General features: G+C 32.1%; 3 protein-coding genes and 1 pseudogene across 5 annotated transcripts; all 4 read right to left on the bottom strand.

The window, feature by feature from the left end:
* Positions 1 to 475: 475 nt before the first annotated feature.
* On the bottom strand, positions 476 to 3,941 carry LOC115950912 (endo-1,3;1,4-beta-D-glucanase-like). Of its 2 annotated transcripts, XM_031068189.1 has the most exons (7): positions 3,742 to 3,913; positions 3,056 to 3,077; positions 1,754 to 1,883; positions 1,454 to 1,544; positions 1,236 to 1,325; positions 1,052 to 1,152; positions 476 to 712 (listed from the first exon to the last, which is right to left on the bottom strand). In XM_031068189.1, the coding sequence occupies exons 1-7, from the start codon at positions 3,887 to 3,889 to the stop codon at positions 572 to 574; spliced, it is 723 nt and encodes a 240-aa protein (XP_030924049.1). In that variant the 5' UTR covers positions 3,890 to 3,913; the 3' UTR covers positions 476 to 571. The 2 variants fall into 2 exon arrangements, with proteins under 2 accessions (XP_030924049.1, XP_030924050.1); XM_031068190.1 differs by lacking the exon at positions 3,056 to 3,077 and having other exon boundaries at positions 1,754 to 1,878; positions 3,742 to 3,941.
* Positions 3,942 to 5,648: 1,707 nt separating this feature from the next.
* On the bottom strand, positions 5,649 to 9,128 carry LOC115950911 (endo-1,3;1,4-beta-D-glucanase-like). Its single transcript, XM_031068188.1, has 7 exons — positions 8,924 to 9,128; positions 8,439 to 8,460; positions 7,097 to 7,226; positions 6,759 to 6,849; positions 6,541 to 6,630; positions 6,357 to 6,457; positions 5,649 to 6,007 (listed from the first exon to the last, which is right to left on the bottom strand). The coding sequence occupies exons 1-7, from the start codon at positions 9,069 to 9,071 to the stop codon at positions 5,867 to 5,869; spliced, it is 723 nt and encodes a 240-aa protein (XP_030924048.1). The 5' UTR covers positions 9,072 to 9,128; the 3' UTR covers positions 5,649 to 5,866.
* Positions 9,129 to 11,548: 2,420 nt separating this feature from the next.
* LOC115950910 (endo-1,3;1,4-beta-D-glucanase-like) lies at positions 11,549 to 16,594 on the bottom strand. 2 transcript variants are annotated; one of them, XM_031068187.1, is made up of 8 exons: positions 16,321 to 16,594; positions 16,047 to 16,194; positions 14,441 to 14,462; positions 13,099 to 13,228; positions 12,776 to 12,866; positions 12,597 to 12,686; positions 12,413 to 12,513; positions 11,549 to 12,060 (listed from the first exon to the last, which is right to left on the bottom strand). In XM_031068187.1, the coding sequence occupies exons 2-8, from the start codon at positions 16,192 to 16,194 to the stop codon at positions 11,920 to 11,922; spliced, it is 723 nt and encodes a 240-aa protein (XP_030924047.1). In that variant the 5' UTR covers positions 16,321 to 16,594; the 3' UTR covers positions 11,549 to 11,919. The 2 variants fall into 2 exon arrangements, with proteins under 2 accessions (XP_030924047.1, XP_030924046.1); XM_031068186.1 differs by having other exon boundaries at positions 16,047 to 16,594.
* Positions 16,595 to 18,705: 2,111 nt separating this feature from the next.
* Positions 18,706 to 21,777, bottom strand: LOC115950914 (annotated as a pseudogene).
* Between the last annotated feature and the right edge of the window lie 1,808 nt (positions 21,778 to 23,585).

Genomic DNA, 23,585 nt, shown 5'->3' with positions numbered 1-23,585 from the left:
TGCTATTATTTAAAATATTTTATAACAAAAATTATTTAGATATTTTTTCTTTGAAATTCATGGTTTGACATGAAAGTATGACCATGGTAGTCTGGATTGTCTCCACCAGGATTGTTTGTCTGCTTAGGATGGCTTAGCATCACCACCAAGCTATAGAGAAACTCCACTCATTATTATTTCATTCTAAAATTCAACATCGCAGAAGTTTACTGGAGCCATGCTTTAACGCAATCCAACCCATTCAAGATATTGGCAAGGATCATAGGAATGGGATTTGCATGACAAATATTTTGAACAAGTACCAATGCCGTGCCTACGGTCTACCTCATACAGATTTCCTACAAAAGTAGCCTACCAAGACAAACAGAGGGCATGAAGGTAATGAATTTTAGAGTTTAGGGCTTCTAAGAACACATCAACTAGGAAAACTATAATCATGTCATTAATACAATCCCATAAAAATTCCCAAATCAAAATAGAAAACAAACTTATTCAAAACTCAAATAAAGTACAAAATCTAGTTCAAATCGGCATAATATCTAGTGTCCACACCAGTTTACAAACCAAATTTTCACTTAACATACTTGGTAAACCAATTTAACATGTCCAAATGAGACTCTTCAGCACTTTTGACAGCTGACTCATCATCAACATTGTACCTTACTGTCCATCCATGAGCTACACCAGGGAATATTTTCACGTAGCTGTCAAACTGAAAGATATAAATAGTATGAGGGTTAAAAAAAATATAGCTGAATTATCAATAAGTAGAAACTGCAAATCACTTCATTTTTGCTATGGGAACAAGAAATAGTATCTTTCACAAAAATAACTAGAAATTTTACTCAAATTGCTCTAATGCTGGAAGAGATTATGCTCTCATCTTGAAAGACATGACTAAGAGCATTTTACCCAGGCTTCATTTAATCATAGAAATCTTCTATGATGGAAAATTACATCAAATTTATTTAAATTGGAACAGAATGTTTACAGTTATTAAAATTAAAATCATGATGAGAAAATCCAAGAATGGCCTTTCTTAAGGACTCACCTCAGATTTTGCTGATAACTTCTCTCCAAACTGTTTCAATTTTTCCGGTGGGGACCATTGGTCAAACTCAGCTCCCAGAATAGCAATATGAATCTTAACATCTGAAACAGTGAACTTTAACATCTGAGACAACATGTAATATGTAACAGTTATTTAGCATGAGTTTGAAAAATGGGAGACTTGCCATCGACTTCATCTTCTGTGATTGAACCAGGATGCAAAACGACTGCAGCATGAAGGTCAGTAGAACTTGCTAATTTCATTAATACCATCCCTGAAAAATATGCAAGCAAACCAGATGTTGGCAGATAAAGCACTCAAGTTTACTATGCAAAAACCGTGTTCGAAGATTTCAAACATTATGTTCTTTGTCAAAGTTTAAACTGAAAGCAAATCACTTACCTCCCCAGCAAAAACCTCCAGCACCAATGGCAGAAACCCCTTTACTCTTCAAAGCTGCAATCACAGCTTTGGCATCCTCATATCCTTTATCCTATAAGGAAAATTTATTTAAATTAAGCTATAAGTTGTCAGGAAAAGGAAGTTACAAGTCCTACGAAACAGAACATGCATAAACTTGTGATAGTATGCAAATTTGGACATCAAAGGTAAATCAAAATGGCCCCTGCCTGTTTTCTTCATTCTTGCACAATTTTCCATATGCCCATCCCAAAGATTGTAACTGAAAAGCAAGATACTAACCGTGCTGTGAACTTCCAACCATGACTTTACATCAAAGTTAGGGTCATTAAAATCAATAACAGGGTCACCATAGAAAAAATCAGGAACTACCACCAAGAATCCAGATTCTGCACATTTATCTGCAACTTTCCTTCACAGGGAGACAATACATAATATTAATATCATATAATTAGGAATAACTGAGAATTAAATTCACGAATGTCTAATACTATCTAGGACAAGAATTGATTTAGCTGGTGAATAAGAACAGCGCCCAGGAACAAAAACTGCTATAAGACATGGATGATGGCAGTTAGGTTCAATTCAAGAGCTTAGTAAATCATAGTATGTGAAAAACATTTGCTTCCACCAATTCAAACCACGGAGGACTGGATATCATTTGGCTCAAATTTAGATTATTCATTATGATCATATCATTAACATGTGAAGGACTATCCTACATGGTGAGGGAAAAAGAATATAAAGAAGAATAAAAGAACATATCCTACGCCAGGTATAGTGTTTCAGACGTGTGACCTGAACATCTTATACTGATGCTTTGTATATTCAACAATTAGAAATAAGTTCAGTTTACAAGACCTTAAAATTAGTAAAGGGAAACTACCAAAAATAACCTTGTGATATTTGCCACTAAAAGGTGCCAGAACTTTGAAATGTCACACATAACCCCCTGTAGTTGTGTAAACTTTATGGGGTGATTTATACCAGTGTACAAGGTTCCCACTTTGCAAGATCTATGGGAGGTGATTGATAAGCAACCTTACCCCAAAATTCAATGGCCATGTTTTACAGGCAAATCACAAGGAATTTTTTATAATCTCCCCTCAAAGATACTTGCCATTATGCTTCTAAGAAATTATAGTCTGAAAGTATAAACACTCATCTTTTTATTCACTTTCCTTGAATCATTATTCTCTTAATATTCACAGCCACATTCTCCACTCAAGCTTAGATCCTTTTTATACTTAGCAATAAACTAGCACAGATCTTTGTCTAAATCATAGCATTATTGGCTTTAAATTTCCAATACTACCGTAAGCTTCATGTTTACATGTTAAGTTAGCTGGTACTTTCAATACCTATGTTATGCTTCTCTTCTTTTATGTCTTATCAATGTTAGTATTGAATTTTGTCACAAATCCCTATCCTCATAATTTGAATGATAATTCTCTTTAAAGAACAAAGGCAAGCACCCAAATATGTAATTAGTTTCCTCTATATAGCACAATTGAACTCTTCAATTTTGAGCGATTTAGCATTTCAATACTTGATCCAGTAAAAGATAGAAGTTATTAATTGTACCTTAAATTTGGTGCTTCATACCCTGCAAAGTAAGACATCACAAGAGGATGCAGAAATTAAATTTTAGCTTGAAGGAACATAATCAAATTTATTATGAGTTGTACTATAACCATATAAATAAACCTAGATGGTTAAAAGATATCTTATTGTTTGTTAGCATTTAGAATCACTTAGCAAGGATGCACCCAAAAAGGGTATCTCTTTAGTACCTAAATATTTCTCCATATGTGTATACTATGTGGTCTTCTGTTCAACAAACAAGAGGTATTTGCATGGAGGAATCTTTTGGGATCTCCATTTCAGATATTGTCTATTTCATCCATATCATAGTCCAAATTAGAATTTACAAATATAAAGGGGTACAATTCACCAAGTCATTTAAAATTTTATACATAGAAATTAAATCTAAACCATTAAATGAACAAAATAGACAAGGATTTGAAATAAAGAGATCCTATTTTGCCCAAAGATACTGGTTAGAGGTTTTAAAACCAAGATTTCATGAAACTCGTAAGGCCTTAAGAACCACTAGACTCTTTTGTTTGTTTGTTTTTTTTTTTTTTTAAATGATCACTAGACCCACTTCTAAACGTTTTGAATTGGAATCTAGAGATTCAAGAATATTGCAGCATATACATAAATATTATGTAACTATATATAGAGGGAGAAAGAAGATAAATTGGTACCAAAAATATCAGAAAGGAGAATGATGGCAAGCTTAGAATCTAGAGAACCAGTGACGTAAGTTTGAAGGCCTCCAAAGTCTTGAACAGTCCCTACTCCACAGGTTGAGCTCAGGTTCGGTGGGTTCTCAAAGCACTGAGAGCACGACATCTTATAATTGTGATCAGTGCAGTTTCAAAGTTGAGGTTTTATACACACAGGACCAACTAATCTCTCTCCCAAAATAAATAAATATTCCGACCATATTGTCTCTTTCCTCTGAGACCAGCATGAATTCCTAGGCGGCTACTTTGTGTCCAAGAGTTCTAAATTAGTTTTTAGTGATAGTCATGTTGGTTTTTTGAGAAATTGGGAGAATAGAAAGCTGAACTGGTCTCTGTTCAACTTGTCAATTTTAAATTAAGTTTTAGGAGAATAGAAAGCTGAACCGGTCACTGTTCAACTTGTCAATTTTAAATTAAGTTTTAGCGTCATTGAATAAGGGACCTCAAATATCAAGTTCGAATCTTTTGGTCCTCAAAATGCTTTGTTTACTATGCATCTATCACCCAAAAAAAAAAAAAAAATGTCACCAAGTTAGAACTTTTTGGCTCTGAAAGTTCGTAGTTTAGTTGTTGAGAAATTCAGGGAGGATAAAGAAGAAGAATTGAAAAGTTTTGTATTGAATTGGTTAAATTTCTAGGAAAGCATAACATAGAAAATGGAAAATTCAGCCATATGGGTTCTTATTTTTGTTGAATAAATTTTCTATTTTCATAAATCCTTTGTTTCACATTATTTTAAGTGATAAAAAAATTCATCAGAAGTGATTCATTTCGAAATATATAATCTCTAATTAAGTTTTTCTAAGTCCAACCTGAGTACTTGAATATTGTAGTAGTTGTAATTTTCCAAGATTTAGAATATACGACCCATGTTTGGAATCAACATCATTTCCTGTTTTGAATCCTGTTCCTATATTTGACAACTAACCAAATGTATTAGAAATGCTGGCCTTAGTAATTGAAAAATGTTGAGAGGCTGCGTTTGTGTTTCTATGAATTAAATAGCAATGAATGTCTATATTTATGGCTCTTTTCAGGAGGAGAAGTTGCCCTTTTCTTTCTATATATCAGATAAGGAACTTGCTGTGCCTCTTGGTACTTGGAGAAAAACAAAGGTTAGTCAAACAAGACTGACGGTAGAAGTGTCACGCTTTAGCTGTTGAAATTGGATTTTCGTAATTGCTCTTGTTTTTTGAATGAGGCATTTAAAGGCTGAAGTTGCCCTATTTTTTCTATATTTTTATTTTGTTTTGATAATTGATTTTGGATTTATTATACCATATGGAAAGGTCTATGTTGTCGATAGAGCATTGAAGTTGTAGATGGGTTACACAAATTAGGGGCAAATACATGATTGAAATGTCAAACAGCATGGTCATTCTGCAGCTTCTACCATCTGGAACTATTGACTCTAATGTAAATATGAAAGTATATGTTGAGTGATATGCACTGGAATAGAGAACTGAAGAATCAGGATTAAGGTTTAGGAACAAGATGTTCAATTTTTAGGTTGAGATATTCCCCACTCCCCTTGTCTTCTTTTATTTTGGAGTTGTAGATACACTGGAAAAATGTAGTGCTGCAAAGCATCACTTTTCTCTTCTGAATCTAGAAATTACTACATGAAAGTATGACCATTGTAGTCCGGATTGTCTCCACCAGGATTGTTTGTCTACTTGTATTGACTTCACTGCTTAGGATGGCTTAGCATCACCACCAAGCTATAGAGAAACTCGACTCATTATTATTACTATTCTTAAATTCAATATCCCTAAAGTTTACTGGAGCCATGGTTAACACCATTGAACCCATTCAAGTTATTGGCTAGGATAATTGGAATGGGATTTGCATGAAAGATTGACAGATATTTTGAACATGTACCAATGCCATGTCTAATGGATTTTAGGGTTTAGGGCTTTTAGGAACACATCAACAAGGAAAGCTAGAATCATGTCATTAATACAATCCCATAAAAAAACCCCAATCAAAATAAAAATCAACTTATTCAAAACTCAAATAAAGCACAAAATCTAGTTCAAATTGGTACAATATCTGGTGTTTGCACTAGTGTACAAACCAATTTTCACTTAACATACTTGGTAAACCAATTTAACATGTCCAAATGAGACTCTTCAGCACTTTTTACAGCTGACTCATCGTCAGCCTTGTACTTTACCGTCCATCCATGAGCCACACCAGGGAATATTTTCACAAAGCTATCGATCTGAAAGATATAAATAATACGAGGTTGAAAAAAAAAAGGCCACATAAGTTTTAACACGCAAAGCAGAAACTGAAAATCACTTCATTTTTGTTATGGGCAGAAGAAATAGTTTTTTCATAAAAATAACTAGAAATTTTACTCTACTTGCGCTAATACTGGAAGAGATTATGCTCTCTCATCTTGAAAGACATGAAATTCAAGCATTTTACCCTGGCTTCATTAAATGCAGGAAATCTTCTATGATGGAAATTTACTTTTAAATGTTTATAATTGGAACAAAATTTTTTACAGTTATTAAACTAAAAATTGTGATGAGAGAATTTAAGGTTGACCTTTCATTTGGACTCACCTCAGATTTTGCTGACAACTTCTCTCCAAACTGTTTCAGGTGTTCTGATGGGAAAATATGGTCATTCTCTGCTCCCAATATGGCAATAGGAACTTTCACATCTGAAATAATGAACTTTAATATCTGAGACACCATGCAATCTGTATCAAATATTTAGCATGAGTGTGAGAAATGGGATACTTGCCATTGATTTGATCTTCTGTGATCGGACCAGGATGCAATATGACTGCAGCGTGAAGGTCAGTAGAACTTGCTAATTTCACTAATACCATCCCTGAAAAATACGCAGAAAGCTAGATATGTTAGCAGATAGAGCACTTACGTTTACAATGCAAAAACCATTTTCAAAGATTTCAAGCATTAAGTCTCTTGTCAAAGTTGAATTGAAAGCAAACCACTTACCTCCCCAGCAAAAACCTGCGGCCCCAATGGCTGAAACCCCTTTACTTCTTAGAGCAGCAATCACAGCTTTGGCATCCTCATATCCTTTATCCTAGAAAAAAAATTTGTTCAAATAAGCTCAAGTGTTCAGGAACAGGAAGTTTTTAAGTCATACAAAACAAATAATAAGTCATTCTATTTCAACTTAGGTCCCAAACAAAACATGCATAAACATGTAATAGTATGTCAATTTGGACATCAAAGGCAAATTAAAATGGCCCCCTGCTTGTTTTCTTGATTCCTGCACAATTTTTCATATGCCAATCCCAAAGATTGTAACTAAAAAGCAAGATACTGACCGTGTTGTGAACTTTTAACCATGAGTTTACATCAAAGTTAGGGTCCTTAGGATCAATAACCGGATCACCGTAGAAAAAATCAGGAACTACCACCAAGAATCCAGCTCCTGCAATTTTGTCCGCAAGTTTCCTTCACAGGGAGACAATGCATAATATTAATATTATATAATTGGGAATAACTGAGAATTAAATGCATGAATGTCTACTACTATCTAGAACAAGAATTGATTTAGCTGGTGAATAAGATGAGTGACTAGGAACAAAAACAGATCTAAGACATGGATGATGGCAGTTAGGTTCAATTCAAGAGCTTAGTAGAAGATCAAATATGATAAATCATGGTATGTGAAAAAAATTTGCTTCCACCAATTCAAACCACCGAGGACTGGATATCATTTCATTTGGCTCATTAACATGTGAAGGACTACCAGGTGGTATGAGAAAAATCAAATACACGGTGAGGGAAAAAGAATATAAAGAAGAAAAATAGAACATATCCTACGCTAAGTATTGTGTTTCAGACTTGTGACCTGAACATCTTATACTGAGGCTATGTATAATTAATATTTAGAAACAAGGTCAGTTTACAAGCCCTAAAAATTAGTGAAGGGAAACTACCAAGAAAAACCTTTTGATATTTGCCTCTAAAACACAGAGATGCCTGAGCTCCGAAATGTTACACAACCCCTGTAGTTGTGTAAAATTTATGAGGTGATTTATACCAGTGTACAAAGTTTCCACTTTTGCAAAGTCTGTGAGAGGTGATTGGTAAGCAACCTTACCCCCAAAATTCAATGGCCATGTTTTACAGGCATCTTACATGGAATTCTTTTATAATCTCCCCTCATAGATACTTGCCACTTTCATTTTTCTTATCCTTCTAAGAAATTATAATCTGAAAGTATAAAAACTCATCTTTTTATTCACTTTCCTTGAAATCATTATTCTCGTAATATTCATCAGCCACATTCTCCACTCAAGCTTAGATCCTTTTTATGCTTAGCAATAAACTAGTACAGATCTTTTGCTAATTCATAGCATTATTGGCTTTAAATTTTCAATACAACCAAAGGCTTTGTGTTGACATGCTAAGTTAGCTGGTCCTTTCAATATCTATCTTATGTTTCTCTTCTTTCATGTCTTAATTCTCAATATTAGTATTGAATTTTGTCAAAAATCCCTATCCTCTTAAATTGAATGATAATTCTCTTTAAAGAACAAAGGCAAGCACCCAAATATGTAATTAATTGCCTCCATACAGCACAATTGAACTCTTCAATTTTAAGCAACATAGCAAGTTACAATACTTGATCCAGTAAAAGAAAGAAGTCAATAATAGTACCTTAAATTTGGTGCTTCATACCCTGCAAAGAAAAACATGACAAGAGGATGCAGAAATTAAATTGTAGCTCCAAGGAACATAATCAAATCTATTGCAAGTTGTACAAGAACCATATAAACAGACCCAGATGGTTAAAAGATTTCTGATTGTTTGTTAGCAATTAGAATCGTTTAGCAAGAATGCACCCAAAAACTTATCAAACCCACCTCTCTCTCCAAAAAGGGTATCTCTTTAAGTGCCTAACTATTTCAGTATTTCCACATTTATGTATACTAATGTAGTCTTCCGTTCAACAAACACCAGGTATTTGCATGGAGGAATCTCTTGGGGTCTCCATTTCAAATATTGTCTATTTCATCCATTTCATAGTCCACCTTTCTTTTTATGATCACTAGACTCACTTCTAAACGTTTTGAATTAGAGTCTAGAGATTCAAGAATATTGCAGCATATACATATAGAGGGAGAAAGAAGATAAATTGGTACCAAAAGCATCAGCAATGAAAATGATGGCAAGCTTAGAATCTGGAGAGTCAGTGATGTAAGTTTGAAGGCCTCCAAACTCTTGAACGGTCCCTGCTCCACAGGTTGAGCTCAGGGTTGGTGGGTTCTGAAAGCACTGAGAGCTTAACATCTTATAATTGTGATCAGTGCAGTTTCAAAGTGGAGGTGAAGCTGCGGTCTTTTTTTTTTTATACACACAGAATAGACACTGACTAATAATAATAAAATAATCGAGTTTGAGATTTGGGAAACGTCAGTACTTACGTAACACGACAGGACCAACTATCATTGGTAATCTCTCTCACAAATTAATTTTAGTATTCCGACTGTATCATCTTTTTCCAAGAGCCGCCCTACTTTTTTGTCCAAAAACTCTTTATCTATTTAGTAGGACACGAACAATGTCCTAAAGTTTCGTGCAAAATAGTTTTGGAAGAATGCTGTATATGTACTATCATCATCTTTTTTCTAAAGCCGCCCTGCTTTTGTGTCCAAAGAGTTTATCCATTTAGTATGACACGGATAATGTCGTAAAATTTCGTGCAAAAAGTTTTAGAGAATGCTGCATATGTATTATATGTATTATAGTATAATTGTTATAAAATTTTATTGGTAATGAGGTCATCATAAAAAATAGTAACAATTATAAATTGTACACACTTATCTATTATAATTATTCAATTGAACTCACTATTGAAGTAATGAGAAATAATAATTAAAAAAAAAAACAATTTCGGAGGAATATTATAGAATAAAAATTTATATATAATTTGTGTTTCTCTTTCTCCTTAATTCTAAAACAAAATGCACATCCCAAACACCCATATTCAATGACTTAATTTACAAAATCTACAAATCCACAACGTCTGATTTTAACATTAAAATTGTAATTGTCGTTATTACTCAATATAAAATGTAAGCCCTACTTCCTTGGTTGTAGCCAACTTATATGGGTTAGAATTAGATGAAACAATAATGTTAGAGATAGGTAGGTGTTGTCAAAACTCAAAAGATTGAAAGTGGACATATTTAATAGAAAAATTATCACAAAATTTTTTAAGATCTCATTTTTATCAGTTTTTCACACATGGCACAGATTAGCAACTAGTTATTATTATTAAGAAGTTGATACTAAGTACGAAATAAACTCTCTTATATATGCATTTTGTCCTTTTGGTAATTTACAACTTAAATCACCACTTTTATAAGTGCTAGTCAAATAGTTAGCTTTTAAAAAAAATATTTTTTAACAGATTTTACCAAATGCTCTACTTTTAAAAAAAAAAAAAAAAAACCCAATTTAACTGCACTTTTTGAAACTGCCACTTTTTCAAAAAACAGAATATCAAAAAGTTAAACCAAACTCACCTTAATTCTCATAAAAAACGGTTTTCGCTTTTTTAGGTGTGAAAAAAACATTTTTTAGAAAGTTACATTATGGATAGAGCACAGTATAATTCTCACTCTTCACATAAAAAACAAAAGTCAAATTGTAACTTCTCTCTCTTTTTTTTTTTTTTTTTGCTGAAATTGTAACTTCTCTCTTTATCTGTCTTAACATACGTAATCGTATAATTTTCTTGGATATGTGATAAGTCCAATAACCCTACAAATAAGAAACTGGATAATTAAGTTGAGTGAAAATCTAGGATTCTAGAGGAATATATATTTAGTTTTCAAAAATCTTTTTTCCATGACCAGGAATTGGATGTTCAAATTTGTATTATTGTGTTGCCTTGACTAAAATCTCAGTTTATATTCATAGTCAGATTATGTACAGGTTTCAAAACCTTATTTTTTTCAAAACAATTGCCTCAATTTGATTTCCATGAATTATTTTTACTAATGTGTAACTCGTGCATATGCACGAATACAATTAAAAACAATCATAATCAAACGGTTTAAATTATACATTTTTTTTGAGAATAGGTTCAAGTTATATATGGTATATATTAGTTTACACATTTTTTAAACCATACATTTCTAAAATATGTAATGATTTCTTATTATTTGTATATATGATTTAGAATTTAATTGAATTTAGACTTTTTGGTTTTTGAATCCAAAAATTTACTTGCCACAAAAATTAAAATTTAGGTAGACACATGGCATAAAATTGAACTCCAATTGAAATTCAATTTAACTGTTTCCTCCACCAAGATTCCTTACCTACTTGTATTGGCTTAACTATCTAGGATTGCTTAGAATCAAGCATTAGAGAAATTCAACTTCATATTTTTTCATTCTAAAATTCAATATCCCGAACATTTTATGGGAGCTATGCTTGATCCCATTCAACTTGTTCCAGTTCATCATAGAAATGGGATTCACAAGACAGTGATTCTAAACATATACGTGTTAAAGATGCTCTAATACCATGTTAAATAAATTAGAGGAGACAAAAAATAGATGCGGAAGCATAAAAGAGTAACACAAGAACACTTGAAGAATTACGTGATTTGGTCTAACAACTTACTCTTAAGGACCACATTTTTTATATATGAGTGAAGTACAATTCCCGTGTTACAAATTTAAAATGAACTGGTTTCTAAAAAAAATTAAAAAAAAATTACAATGAACTCATTATAAGTATTTACAATTAATAAACTTGTAGTACAAGTATGTCTTGGCTTGCACATCAAGCATGATTGGGCTTGAATTTCTCTAACAGTACCAAAGTTGCATCCACCTCATACAAATTTCTTACAAAGCAGTGGCTTGACAGGAGACTTAAACAGGGGGAATAAATTTAGGACTTCCAGGATCACATCAAGTAGGAAAGCTATAATCAAGAATTAAATACAATCCCTTAAAATCCTTAGTACAATCCCATAACATCCTCAATCAAAATAAGAATCAAACAAACTCAAAAAAAAAAAAAAAAAAAAAAAAAAAAAAAAGAAAAAGAAAAGAAAAGCACAAAGTCTAGTTGAAATCAGCATAATATCTGGTGTCCACACCAGTGTATAAACAAATTTTTATTTAACATACTTGGTAAACCAATTTAACATGTCCAAATGAGACTCTTCAGCACTTTTGACAGCTGACTCGTCATCAAAATTGTACCTTACTGTCCATCCATAAGCCACCCCAGGGAATATTTTCACAAAGCTGTCGAACTGAAAGATATAAATAGTATGAGGGTTAAAAAAATGCAACTGAATTATCATTAAGTTTTGACACGCAAAGCAGATACTGCAAATCACTTCACTTTTGTTTTGGGAAGAAGAAACAATATCTTTCACAAAAATAACTAGAAATTTTACTCAAATTGCTCTAATGCTAGAAGAGATTATGCTCTCTCAATTGAAAGACATGACTAAGAGCATTTTACAGGCTTTATTTAATTCTAGGAATCTTCTATGATGGAAAATTACTTGAAAGTTATTTAAATTGGAACAGAATGTTTACAATTATTAAATTCAAAATCATGATGAGAAAATCCAAGAATGGCCTTTCTTAAGAACTCACCTCAGATTTTGCTGATAACTTCTCTCCAAACTGTTTCAATTTTTCCGGTGGGGACCACTGGTCAATCTCAGCTTCCAGTATAGCAATATGAATTTTAACATCTGAAAGAGTCAACTTTAACATCTGAGACAACATGTAATATGTAACAGTTATTTAGCATGAGTTTGAAAAATGGGAGACTTGCCATCAACTTCATCTTCTGTGATTGAACCAGGATGCAAAACGACTGCAGCGTGAAGGTCAGTAGAACTTGCTAATTTCACTAAAACCATCCCTGAAAAATATGCAGGTAAACCAGACGTTTTCGAAGATTTCAGGCTTTAAGTTTCTTGTCAAAGTTTAAATTGAAAGCAAATCACTTACCTCCCCAGCAAAAACCTGCAGCCCCAATAGCAGAAACCCCTTTACTCTTCAAAGCTGCAATCACAGCTTTGGCATCCTCATATCCTTTATCCTAGAAGGAAAATGTATTTAAATTAAGCTTTAAGGAGTCAGGAAAAGGAAGGTAGAAGTCGTACAAAACAGATGATAAGTCATTCTATTTCAACTTAGGTCCCAAATAAAACATGCATAAACATGTGATAGTCATCAAAGGCAAATCAAAATGGCCCCTGCTTGTTTTGTTGATTCTTGTGCAATTTTTCATATGCCCATCCCAAATTGGAACTGAAACGCAAGAAACTAACCGGGTTGTGAACTTTGCCCCACGACTTTACATCAAAGTTAGGGTCGTTATAATCAATAACGGGGTCGCCATAGAAAAAATCAGAAACTACCACCAAGAATCCAGCAGCTGCAATTTTGTCCGCTAGTTTCCTTCACAGTGAGACAATGCATAATATTAAATATCATATAATTAGGAATAACTGATAATTGAATGCATGAATGTCTAGTATTAATTAAAACAAAGATTGATTTAGCTGGTGAATAAGAAGAGTGACTTGGAACTGAAACAACTCCAAGACATGGGTGATGGCAATTAGGTTCAATTCAAGTGCTTAGTGAAAGCTCAAATATGATAAATCATGGTATTTGAAAAACATAGTCTTCCACCAATTCAAATGACAGAGGACTGGATATCATTTGGCTCAAGTTTAGATCATTCATTATGAACATAATCAACAGATCATTTACATGTGAAGGACAAACAGGGTGGTATGAGAAATATCAAATACATTGTGAGTGAAAAAGAATATAAAGAAGAGGAAAAGTACATATACTGGGCTAAGTATAGTGTTTCAGACTAGTGATCTGAACATCTTATACTAATGCTATCTACAATCAACAAATAGAAACAAGTTCAATTTACAAGACATTAAAATTAGTAAAGGGAAACTACCAAAAAAAAAAAAAAAACAAAAACAAAACTTGTGATATTTGCCTCTAAAACACAAAGACCCCCTGAACTGTGAAATGTTACACATGACCCCCTATAGTTGTGTAACATTAATGGGGTTCTTTACATTCCCAATTTTGAAGGGTCTGGGAGAGGTGATTGATTAGGCATCCCTACCCTCCAAATTTAGGGACTGTGTTTTACAGGCAAACCATATGGAATTTTTTTTTTAATTTCTCCATATAGATACTTGCCAATTTCATTTTTCTTGTTCTTCTAAGAAATTGTAGTCTGAAAGTTTACAAACTCATCATTGTATCCACTTTCATTGATAACTCTATTCTCATAATATTCAACAGCTACATTTTCCTTATGCTTAGCAATAAACTAGTACAGATCTTTTGCTAACTCATATCATTATTGGCTTTAAATTTTCAACCAAAGCTAGTTGGTCCTTTCAATATCTATCTTATTTTTCTCTTCTTTAATACTTAAATTCTCAATGGTAAGTATTGAATGTTGTAACAAATCCATATCCTCTTATTTTGAATGATAATTCTCTTTAAAGAACAGAGGCAAGCACCCAAATTTGCAATTAGTTTCCTCTATACAGCTTAATTGAACTTCAATTTTGAGCAATCTAGTTGGTTACAATACTTGATCCAGTGAAAGAAAGAAGTCATTAATTGTACCTGAAATCTGGTGCTTCATACCCTGCAAAGCAAAACATCACAAGAGGATGCAGAGATTAAATTGTAGCTCCTACGAACATATTCAAATTTATTACGAGTTATACAAGAACCATATAAACAAACCCAAATGGTTAAAAGAATTTTTTTTTTTTTTTTTGAAATAAAAAACATGTTTGGTTGGTTGAAATTAAAAAGATAGTTTTTTGAAGAAAAAAAATAGAAAATACTAAAATATGTTATTACTAAGATTTGAACTCTAATGCTAACTCATTAAATAAGATAGATTCATTAAATCAAATGTGTATTTTCATTGACTTTTGAAAATTAGAAACTAAAAATAGTCTTTTGCATGTTTTCAGTTTCTTTTAGAAATTGAGTTTTGAGAATAGATTTTATTTTCTGTTTATTTTAGGTTCCCAAACAAGTTTTTTAGTCTCAAAAATAGAAAATTGTTTTTGAAAACAAAAAATAAGGGGGAAAGAATAGTTACCAAAAATACTAACACACACATAGGGAGAGGGGAGAATGTCTTAAAAAAACTAATAGCGGTGTATATCCAAAATGACTGCATTCTTGAATACATAGCACATGCTTTAAACCTCTTTAACTCACACTTATTTTCCAATGTGAGATTAATCTACTTTTTTTTCTTTTGAGAATACTAAGATTATGTTTATTAACAGTTTTTGTTTTCTATTTCAAAAACTTATTTTTGGGAATATAAATAAAAAACAATTTTTTTTGGTATTTTTGAAATCAAAAACATATTTTGTTAGTTGAAATTAAAAAAAAAATTATTTGAAGAACAAAAAAAAGAAAAAAAACTAAAATATGTTGTTACTAGGATTTGAACTCCAATGCAAACTCATTAAATGAGATTGATTCATTAAATTAAATACGTGTTTTCACTGACTTTTGAAAATTAGAAACTGAAAACAGCCTTTTGCATATTTTCAGTTTCTTTCACAAATTGAGTTTTGAGAACAGCTTTTGTTTTCTGTCTATTTTAGGTTGCCAAACAAGTTTTTTTGTTTCAAAAATAGAAAATTTTTTTTAGAAACAAAAAATAAGAGAAAAAAATAGTTATTAAACATACCCTAAGTATTTTTAACACACACACACGAGAAGAGGGGAAAACACCCAGTATAACTCTCTACAAATGCTACACCACTCAAATAAATTTACTGTTAAATTAAATATTTATATTATTCTTAACATGTATGTCTAATTTCTTATTAATTGGATATCATTAACTATTCTATCATGTTTTGTGTAATGTATTAAAAAAAAAAAATTTTGAGAAACTAAAAAAAAAAAAAAATCATATTTTGAATGTGGTAAATAGTTATTAAACTCTAATCATCTTGAAAATTTACAACCACGTAGAGTAATTTAATGATAGATTTGTCAATGTGTCAAGATATGTATCAGATAAAAAGATATTGAATTGTGTAACATTTTTTTACGTATAACTTTTTCTTTCGAAAAAAAAACACACACACACACAAGGGTGAGAGAAAATAGTTTTAACGCAAAGACATATCACATATAACTTGAACGCAACTTATAACATGTATTTAATTAGAGAAAGAAGATAAATTGGTACCAAGACCATCAGAAATGAGAAGGATAGCAAGCTTAGAATCTGGAGAGCCAGTGATGTAAGTTTGAAGGCCTCCAAACTCTTGGACAGTCCCTTCTCCACAGGTTGAGCTCAGGATCGGTGGGTTCTCAAAGCACTGAGAGCTCGACATCTTTACAATTATCAATGTCAAATACAATGTGATGAAGTGAATCTTAGCTGAGATCTTATTGCAGAGATAGTGAAGACTAAAAAAAAAAATGATTGAATTTGATATTTGAGAAACGTCAGTACTTACGTAACACTAACAGTAGTCCTGTTGGTATTATCTCTTCAAAACAATTCTATATTCCGACCATATTTTTATTATCTTTTTCCTTTCACATCACCATAGAATCCATGTCCCTACATTTGTTTCCAAGATTTCTAAATTTGTTCTTATTTACAATTGTTTAATAATTTAGGAACTAACTTTAGTGTTAAATTTTGGGTAAAATACAAAAATCACATTGGAGAATAATCAAACCAACACCAATCACCTTTTTAGTACTTATAAAAAATATCTAATTTATTAAAAACAAAACGACACATAGAAGTCAATTTCTGACAATTTAAAAAAAAAAAAAAAAAAAAATGAGGTTTGAAAATCCGTACATTATTTAGTGATGAAAATAAACTCGTGAGTCGTGACAACACAACAATACAAATTTGAACATCCAATTCTTGGTTGTCTCAGGCTCAGCCAAGATTCCTTGTCTGCTTGTATGGGCTTCACCACTTAGGAGACTACTTAGAATTACGACCAAGCTATAGAGAAATTCAACTTACTATTTTTTTTTTAAAAAAATTCTAAAATTCAATACTCCAAACTTTTGTGGAGCCACGCTTGACACCATTCAACTAGTTCAAAGTTCACATAGAAATGTTACGTCTAAAACATTTTTACAATAAATTATAAATAGCAAGTTGTTACTGATAGGTAAAAAAATTGATATTAATGGTGAGCGGGCCCAATTATGACTAGTAATAGTTTGTCACCTAAATTTTTTTGTGATAATATTGTGAATATAATATTACTCTAAGTTCATGACTAGGATCATAGGAATGGGTTTTGCATGATGTAGATTTTGAATAGGTACCAAAGGCATGTGTAACTCATACAAATTTCTTACAAAGAAGTAGTCCACCGAATCACTTAAGGGGCATTTGGTTCGCTGTGATATTATATTACGCTGTAATATTACGTTATTATTATTTTACATTAACTAGAAAATGTCCCGCACGATGTGAGGACTACTTTACAATTTCACTTGAAATCATTTTTATGTATATTAAGACCATCATATAATACTTATTTTGTTGTATAATATTTATATTTGCCCACAATATTTTTGAATACTTTGAAATTTTATTTTCTTAATTCATATTTTATTTTAAAAAATTATATAACACTATAAGACTATAACATTATATAATATTTACAATTAAAAGTAGATTTTATTTTTTAAATTGATTAAATGATTTTGAAATCTATAAATAATAATTTAAAGCATAAAATACTTTTATATTCTAAAATTGCATAAATTTAAACAATCTCCCAAATACTTTCTCAACTATTCTATTCTCACAACCAAATATGGAGACCTCAATTGCAAACACCCAACTCATTGTCTCAATGAAATTAAGGAAATTATTTGTAAGTATTAACATAAAGAGAACGTGATTAAACAAAGAGAAATTGGCTAAAAACACATCCATTAATCAAAATTTAATAGTTTTTATTTGGGCTTCTGTACCCTTTAAAAAAATTGAAAATAATTTGAAATCATCATCAATTTTTATTTTTATCACTATGGCTCATACAATAGTAGTAAAAAAATCCTACAAAAAAAAACCTACAAATTATGAGTTCTAACACAATTTTTTTTTTTTTGGAAAAAAATTAGCTAAACAAAATACATTTATGACTTTCCCAAACCAAAATCCCAAACACCCAAAGACTCAAAACGAATTACAACCTTTACAAAATCCAAAATGTCTGACTTCAACATCAAATTGTAAGCTACCATCACTGAATAAAAAACGTAAACTCCCTTCCTTTGTCATAGCCTACTAATACGGGTTAGAATTAAATGGTACTGCAATGTTAGAGTTACATAGGTGTGCCATTAAAAGGTTGAAAGTAAATTGCATCGTTTTTTGTTTGAGTGTATATAAGATGGATAGCATGAAGGGTTATAGGCATGTGTATATAAAGGAGTAAAAGTGGAAATGGTGAATGGAAATGCAAAGAGTTTTTTGTGTGTGAGAAAGAAGAAAAATCTTGAAACACTAAACTAAATGAAACAAATAATAGTCTTAAAACATTGAATAAAAAATGTAACAAAAAGTAGTCTTGAAACATTAAACCAAAGGAAATAAAGAGTCTTTATTTTTAAATTTGTTCATATCAGAGTGACTTAAGAGTATTTTAATTCTCTTCATAGAGTGTGACACATGGCAAAACCGCATACTTTCCTACATGAGATCTTTGCTTATATATATATATATATATAGTGAAATAATTTCAATACAAGAATACAATATTACATTGTTTAGGAAAGTGATGAGATTAATATGATATGATATATTTTGTAATTTTAAATTGTGGTAATGTTAGAAAAATTAAAATAAACCATAAATCTTAATGTCACATCATTGTAATGTGCATCACATTAAGGGCATATCACTACAAACCAAATGGCCACTTAGACACTTAGACGACAAAGGGAATGAACTATGAAGGTAATGGTTTTTAGGGTCCTAGGGTTTTATGGCTTCCAAAGATCACAACAAGAAGGAAAGCTTTAATCATGTCATAAATACGATCCCATAACATCCTCAATCAAAATAAGAACCAAACTAACTCAAAAACTCAAATAAGCACAAAGACAAGTTCAAATCAGCTTAACATCTGGTGTTTGCATCAATGCACAAACAATTTTCACTTTACATACTTAGTAAACCAGTTTAACATGTCCAAATGGGCCTCTTCAGCGCTCTTGACAGCTGACTTATCATCAACATTGTACCTTACTGTCCATCCATGAGCCACACCAGGGAATATTTTCACATAGTTGTCGAACTGAAAGATATGAATAATATAAGGGTTAACAAAATTCAACTGTATTATCATTTAGAACTTAAGCTTTGACACCAGCAGAAACTGAAAATAAAAAATAATAAAAAATAAAAAAATTATGGCAAGAAGAAATAATATCTTTCTCAATAATAATGAAAATTTTTACTTTACTTGCTCTGATGATGCTGTAAGAGATTCAGCTATATCTCATTTTGAAAGATTTGTTTCGGACTATGAATTTCAAGTATATATTTCTAGGATTACCTAGGCTTCATTAAATGTTGGAAATCTTCTATGGTTGGAAATTGTTTGAAAATAATTTCATATTTTTTCCTCAATGTTTTTGAAAATTTGTTTCAAAATCATCCTTATAATTCAAAATATTTTTAAAAGGTCCTTACTATTATTTGATGGATGGAAAATGTTGATAACAAACTGAATTTATGAAACTGAGAAATGTTTTAAATATTGAATTTAGTAATTTATCTAACACTCTTCCTCACATGTGGGTCTAAACTGCTCTTATTCGAAGTGGCCTAACATGTGGGATCTTTTTAAATGGGAGGTAAAGTGGAGATAGGGTTTGAACACAGAACCTTCTATATCATAGTAAATTATTGATTGTTCCAAAAGTTTAAATTATTAGGAAATGATGGATTTGATCATTTATCTAACTGTTATTAAAATTAAAAATTGTGACGAGAGAATTTAGGATGGAATTTGTTTAAGGCTCACCTCAGATTTTGCTAACAACTTCTCTCCAAACTGTTTCAATTTTTTTGGTGGGGACAGATTGTCATTCTCAGCTCCCAATATAGCAATTGGAACCTTAACATCTGAAACAATGAACTTCAACATCTGAGACAACATGAAATTTGCAACAAATATTTAGCATGAGCTTGAAAAGTGGGAGACTTACTATCAATGTGATATTCTGTGATTAAACTAGGATGCAACAGGACCACAGCCTAAAGGTCAGTAGAACTTGCTAATTTCACTGCCAGTCCCTGAAACACATGCAAGCAAGCTAGATGTTAGTAGCTGAAGCACTGTAGGATTACAATGCAAAAACTATTTTCAAAGAATTCAAGCATTAAGTTCCCTGCCAAAGTCGAAATTGAATGCAAATCACTTACCTCCCCAGCAAAATCCTCCTGCCCCAATGGCAGAAACTCCTTTACTCTTTAGAGCTGCAATCACAGCTTTGGCATCTTCATATCCTTTATCCTAGAAGGAAAATGTATTTGTCAAAGATATCTGGGCCTCCTAGTCAAAGTTCAAGTATACTCCTACTTGAAGTGCAAGCAAAAAAATCATAATCTTACTTGTATTGCAAGTATTGTAACCCTAGTTTAATGTATGGTTCATAGAGGATTTAGCATATTATAATGCCGATCAATGGATTCAAAATTGTAATAGAGAGCTTCAAATGAAGATGTGGCTATCAAGGATTTTTCGAATTAAGATTAAAACAGTCGAGGACAGGAAGGTTCAAGTCATACATAACCGATAGTAAGTCATTCTATTTCAACTAAGGTCCCCAGACTTCCCCACCAAAACATTCATAAACATGTGATAGCATGTCAGTTTGAACATCAAAGGCAAATCAACATGTCCCCTGCTTGTTTTCTTGATTCTTGCACAATTTTTCATATGCTCATCCAAAAGCTTGCAGCTGAAAAGCAAGAAACTAACCGTGCTGTGAACTTTAATCCATGAGTTTACATCAAAGTTAGGATCATTCAAATCAATAACAGGGTCATCATAGAAAAAATCAGGAACTACTACCAAGAATCCAGCTGCTGCAATTTTTCTGCAAAACTAGACAATTCATAATATTAATATCATCTAATTAGGAATAACTGATAATTGAATGCAGGAATATCTAGTATTATCTAGAACACGAACTGATTTAGCTGGTGAATAAGAAAAGTGACTTGGAACAAAAACAGCTCTAACTTCAAGTGACTTGGAACAATGCAATTGAACTCTTCAATTGTGAGCGATTTTGTAAGTTACTTACAATAGTTGTTCCAGAAAAATAAAGAAGACATTGTATCAAGAAAAAAAAAAAATCATCGTACCTTAAATTTGGTGCTTCATATCCTGCAAAACATCACAACATGATACAGAAACTAAATTATATCTGTGAAACATAATCAAGTTTATGTCTTTTAAAAAGAAATCGAATCCCACATTCATTATGCTATACTCAATCTAAGAGAAAACTGAGGAATATGTGCCTAAATGAAAGTTGTGAAAAGATTTTTTATTTTTACATATTTATTAGCCATTAGAGATTCAAGAATACAGCATTTACATGAATTTTTATATTGAAGAAAGAAACTCAAGTAAGATAGAATGGTACCATAAATATCAGAAATGAGTAGGATGGCAAGCTTAGAATGTGGAGAGCCAGTGGCATAAGTTTGAAGGCCTCCAAGCTCTTGGACTGTCCCTGCTCCATAGGTTGGGAGTTGGAGGGTTCTCAAAGCACTGAGAGCACGACATCTTGCAAATGCTGAGTGCAGTGTCAAAGTGCGTTAAAGTGTATGTGAGGTGGAGTTGGAAAGGAAAAGTGGAGGGAAGCAGAGGTCTTATAGAGAGGACTAAATAGAGACTCGTGTTGAATTCAGTAAGTCCTATGTTAAAGATATCAAGTTCTACTTAGAACGCAAGTAAAACAATTCTAGTCTTACTTGCAATATAAGGAAAAAAAATCATATTCGTACTAAATTTAACTTGTTATATATACCTAATAATGGATATATTGTAATACAAAGGTCATAATAATAAAGATGCAGTTATCAATCATTTTTATGTCCCAAGTGTTACATACTTTACATTTACAATTATGCACTGGCCAGTGCGTTGAAGACCCGTCTAGTAATTCTTAAAAGATAGAGCTCTTTTAGTTCACTGTACAAGTTTTATTCCCTTCTTTTGTCAGTTCCATGCCATCTCAAGTGGTTTGTACTAGTCACCACATGCGCGGTCTGGAGGCATAGACCAACCTTGAAGGAAGACAAGTGGATTGAACTTGTCCAGAGAAGAGCAGGCTTTTACAGGGAACTTTAGACCGCGCATATGGTGACTAGTACAAACCACTTGAAATGGCTTGGAACTTCACAAGGAGGGAAAAAGTAAAACGTGTACAGTGAACTAAAAGGTCTGGAGGCATATACCTTTTTTTTTTAATAACACAGGTCATCTATTCAAAACGGCCCATAATGTTAGGGAGACAAATAAAAAATTTTGAAATATTAAGGAGCAAAATAAACAAAAACACAAATTTTAGGTGCGTTATTTGCACTTTACCCGATAGATTACAACCAAACATGATCAAAACGTCACAAATCATAATTATGGACTTTCACAAACCTCATAAACAGGGGCGGAGCCACGTAGTGGCTTGGGGGACCCAGACCCCTGCAAAAAAAAAAAAAAAAAATTCCATTAGAGTAGGTAAAAAAAAAAAAATTGGGCCCCCCCTTGCCGGCCCCCCTGTCCAATTCTCAACTATTCTCCCAAGCCCAGCTTTAGTTTTAGGCCTTATCACCTTATATACTCCAAATAAAACAAGCTGGCCCGTTCAAGTCCAAACACTAAAAACAAAACTTTACTTTCTCTTCATCTCAAAAAATCCACCCACGAAATTCCTTTCTTTACTTCTTATTCTTTTGTTTTGTCTTCTTTGATACACTTTCATTGCACTGGTACCGTTGCCTACCTACCAGCCCCCAAAACTCCCGTCCTCTGTACTCACAGTACGAAAAAAAAAAAAAAATCTGACCAATTTTTTCTTTCTTCATCAGCTTTAGTTTTGGAACTTGGTGACGAGTTTTCTTCTCTTTCTTAAGCATTAGACATTCATCTCTTTTTAGTGTCTTTTTTTTATTTTCTCAACTATCTACACCTAAATATTCACATGCTCTTTATATTTTCATAGATTTTTAGAAAATACATGATTGAAGGCATGGGGAGATTGTTTGTGATGGGTCTTGAAGGGAAGATCTAAAGTTGGAGGCAATCAGGCAAAGACAGTAGACATTGCCACACGGGTGACCCATCTTTGTACTTTGTGAAGACAAAGTTTCTAAGGTAAAATCGTTTTGATTTATTACCTATTTTTTATTAGTTAGATATCATGTGACTGTGGATGTAGCCGTGGGTGTTGTTAAATTGTTTGGTTTATGTTGTGTACCAATACTTGTGTGTTTAATTCTTGTTTTTGTTTGAGGGGTTATTATTAATTAAAGTCGTATTAAAAATGGGTTGTATGTTTAAATTATAGTGAAAATTTTGTTTTTTCTTGAGTATGAATAACATCCATATAACTAAGTAAAAATTTCTAATTAAAATTTTATTTTTTAAACTTTTTTTTCAGGTTAATTTTTGAGTCATATTCTTAAAGCTAAAAGAATTATGAGCAAACGAAAAAC

This window comes from Quercus lobata, chromosome 6 (genome assembly GCF_001633185.2).
Source record: "Quercus lobata isolate SW786 chromosome 6, ValleyOak3.0 Primary Assembly, whole genome shotgun sequence".
Classification (NCBI taxonomy): domain Eukaryota; kingdom Viridiplantae; phylum Streptophyta; class Magnoliopsida; order Fagales; family Fagaceae; genus Quercus; species Quercus lobata.
This window is presented reverse-complemented; position numbering and strand designations above follow the sequence as displayed.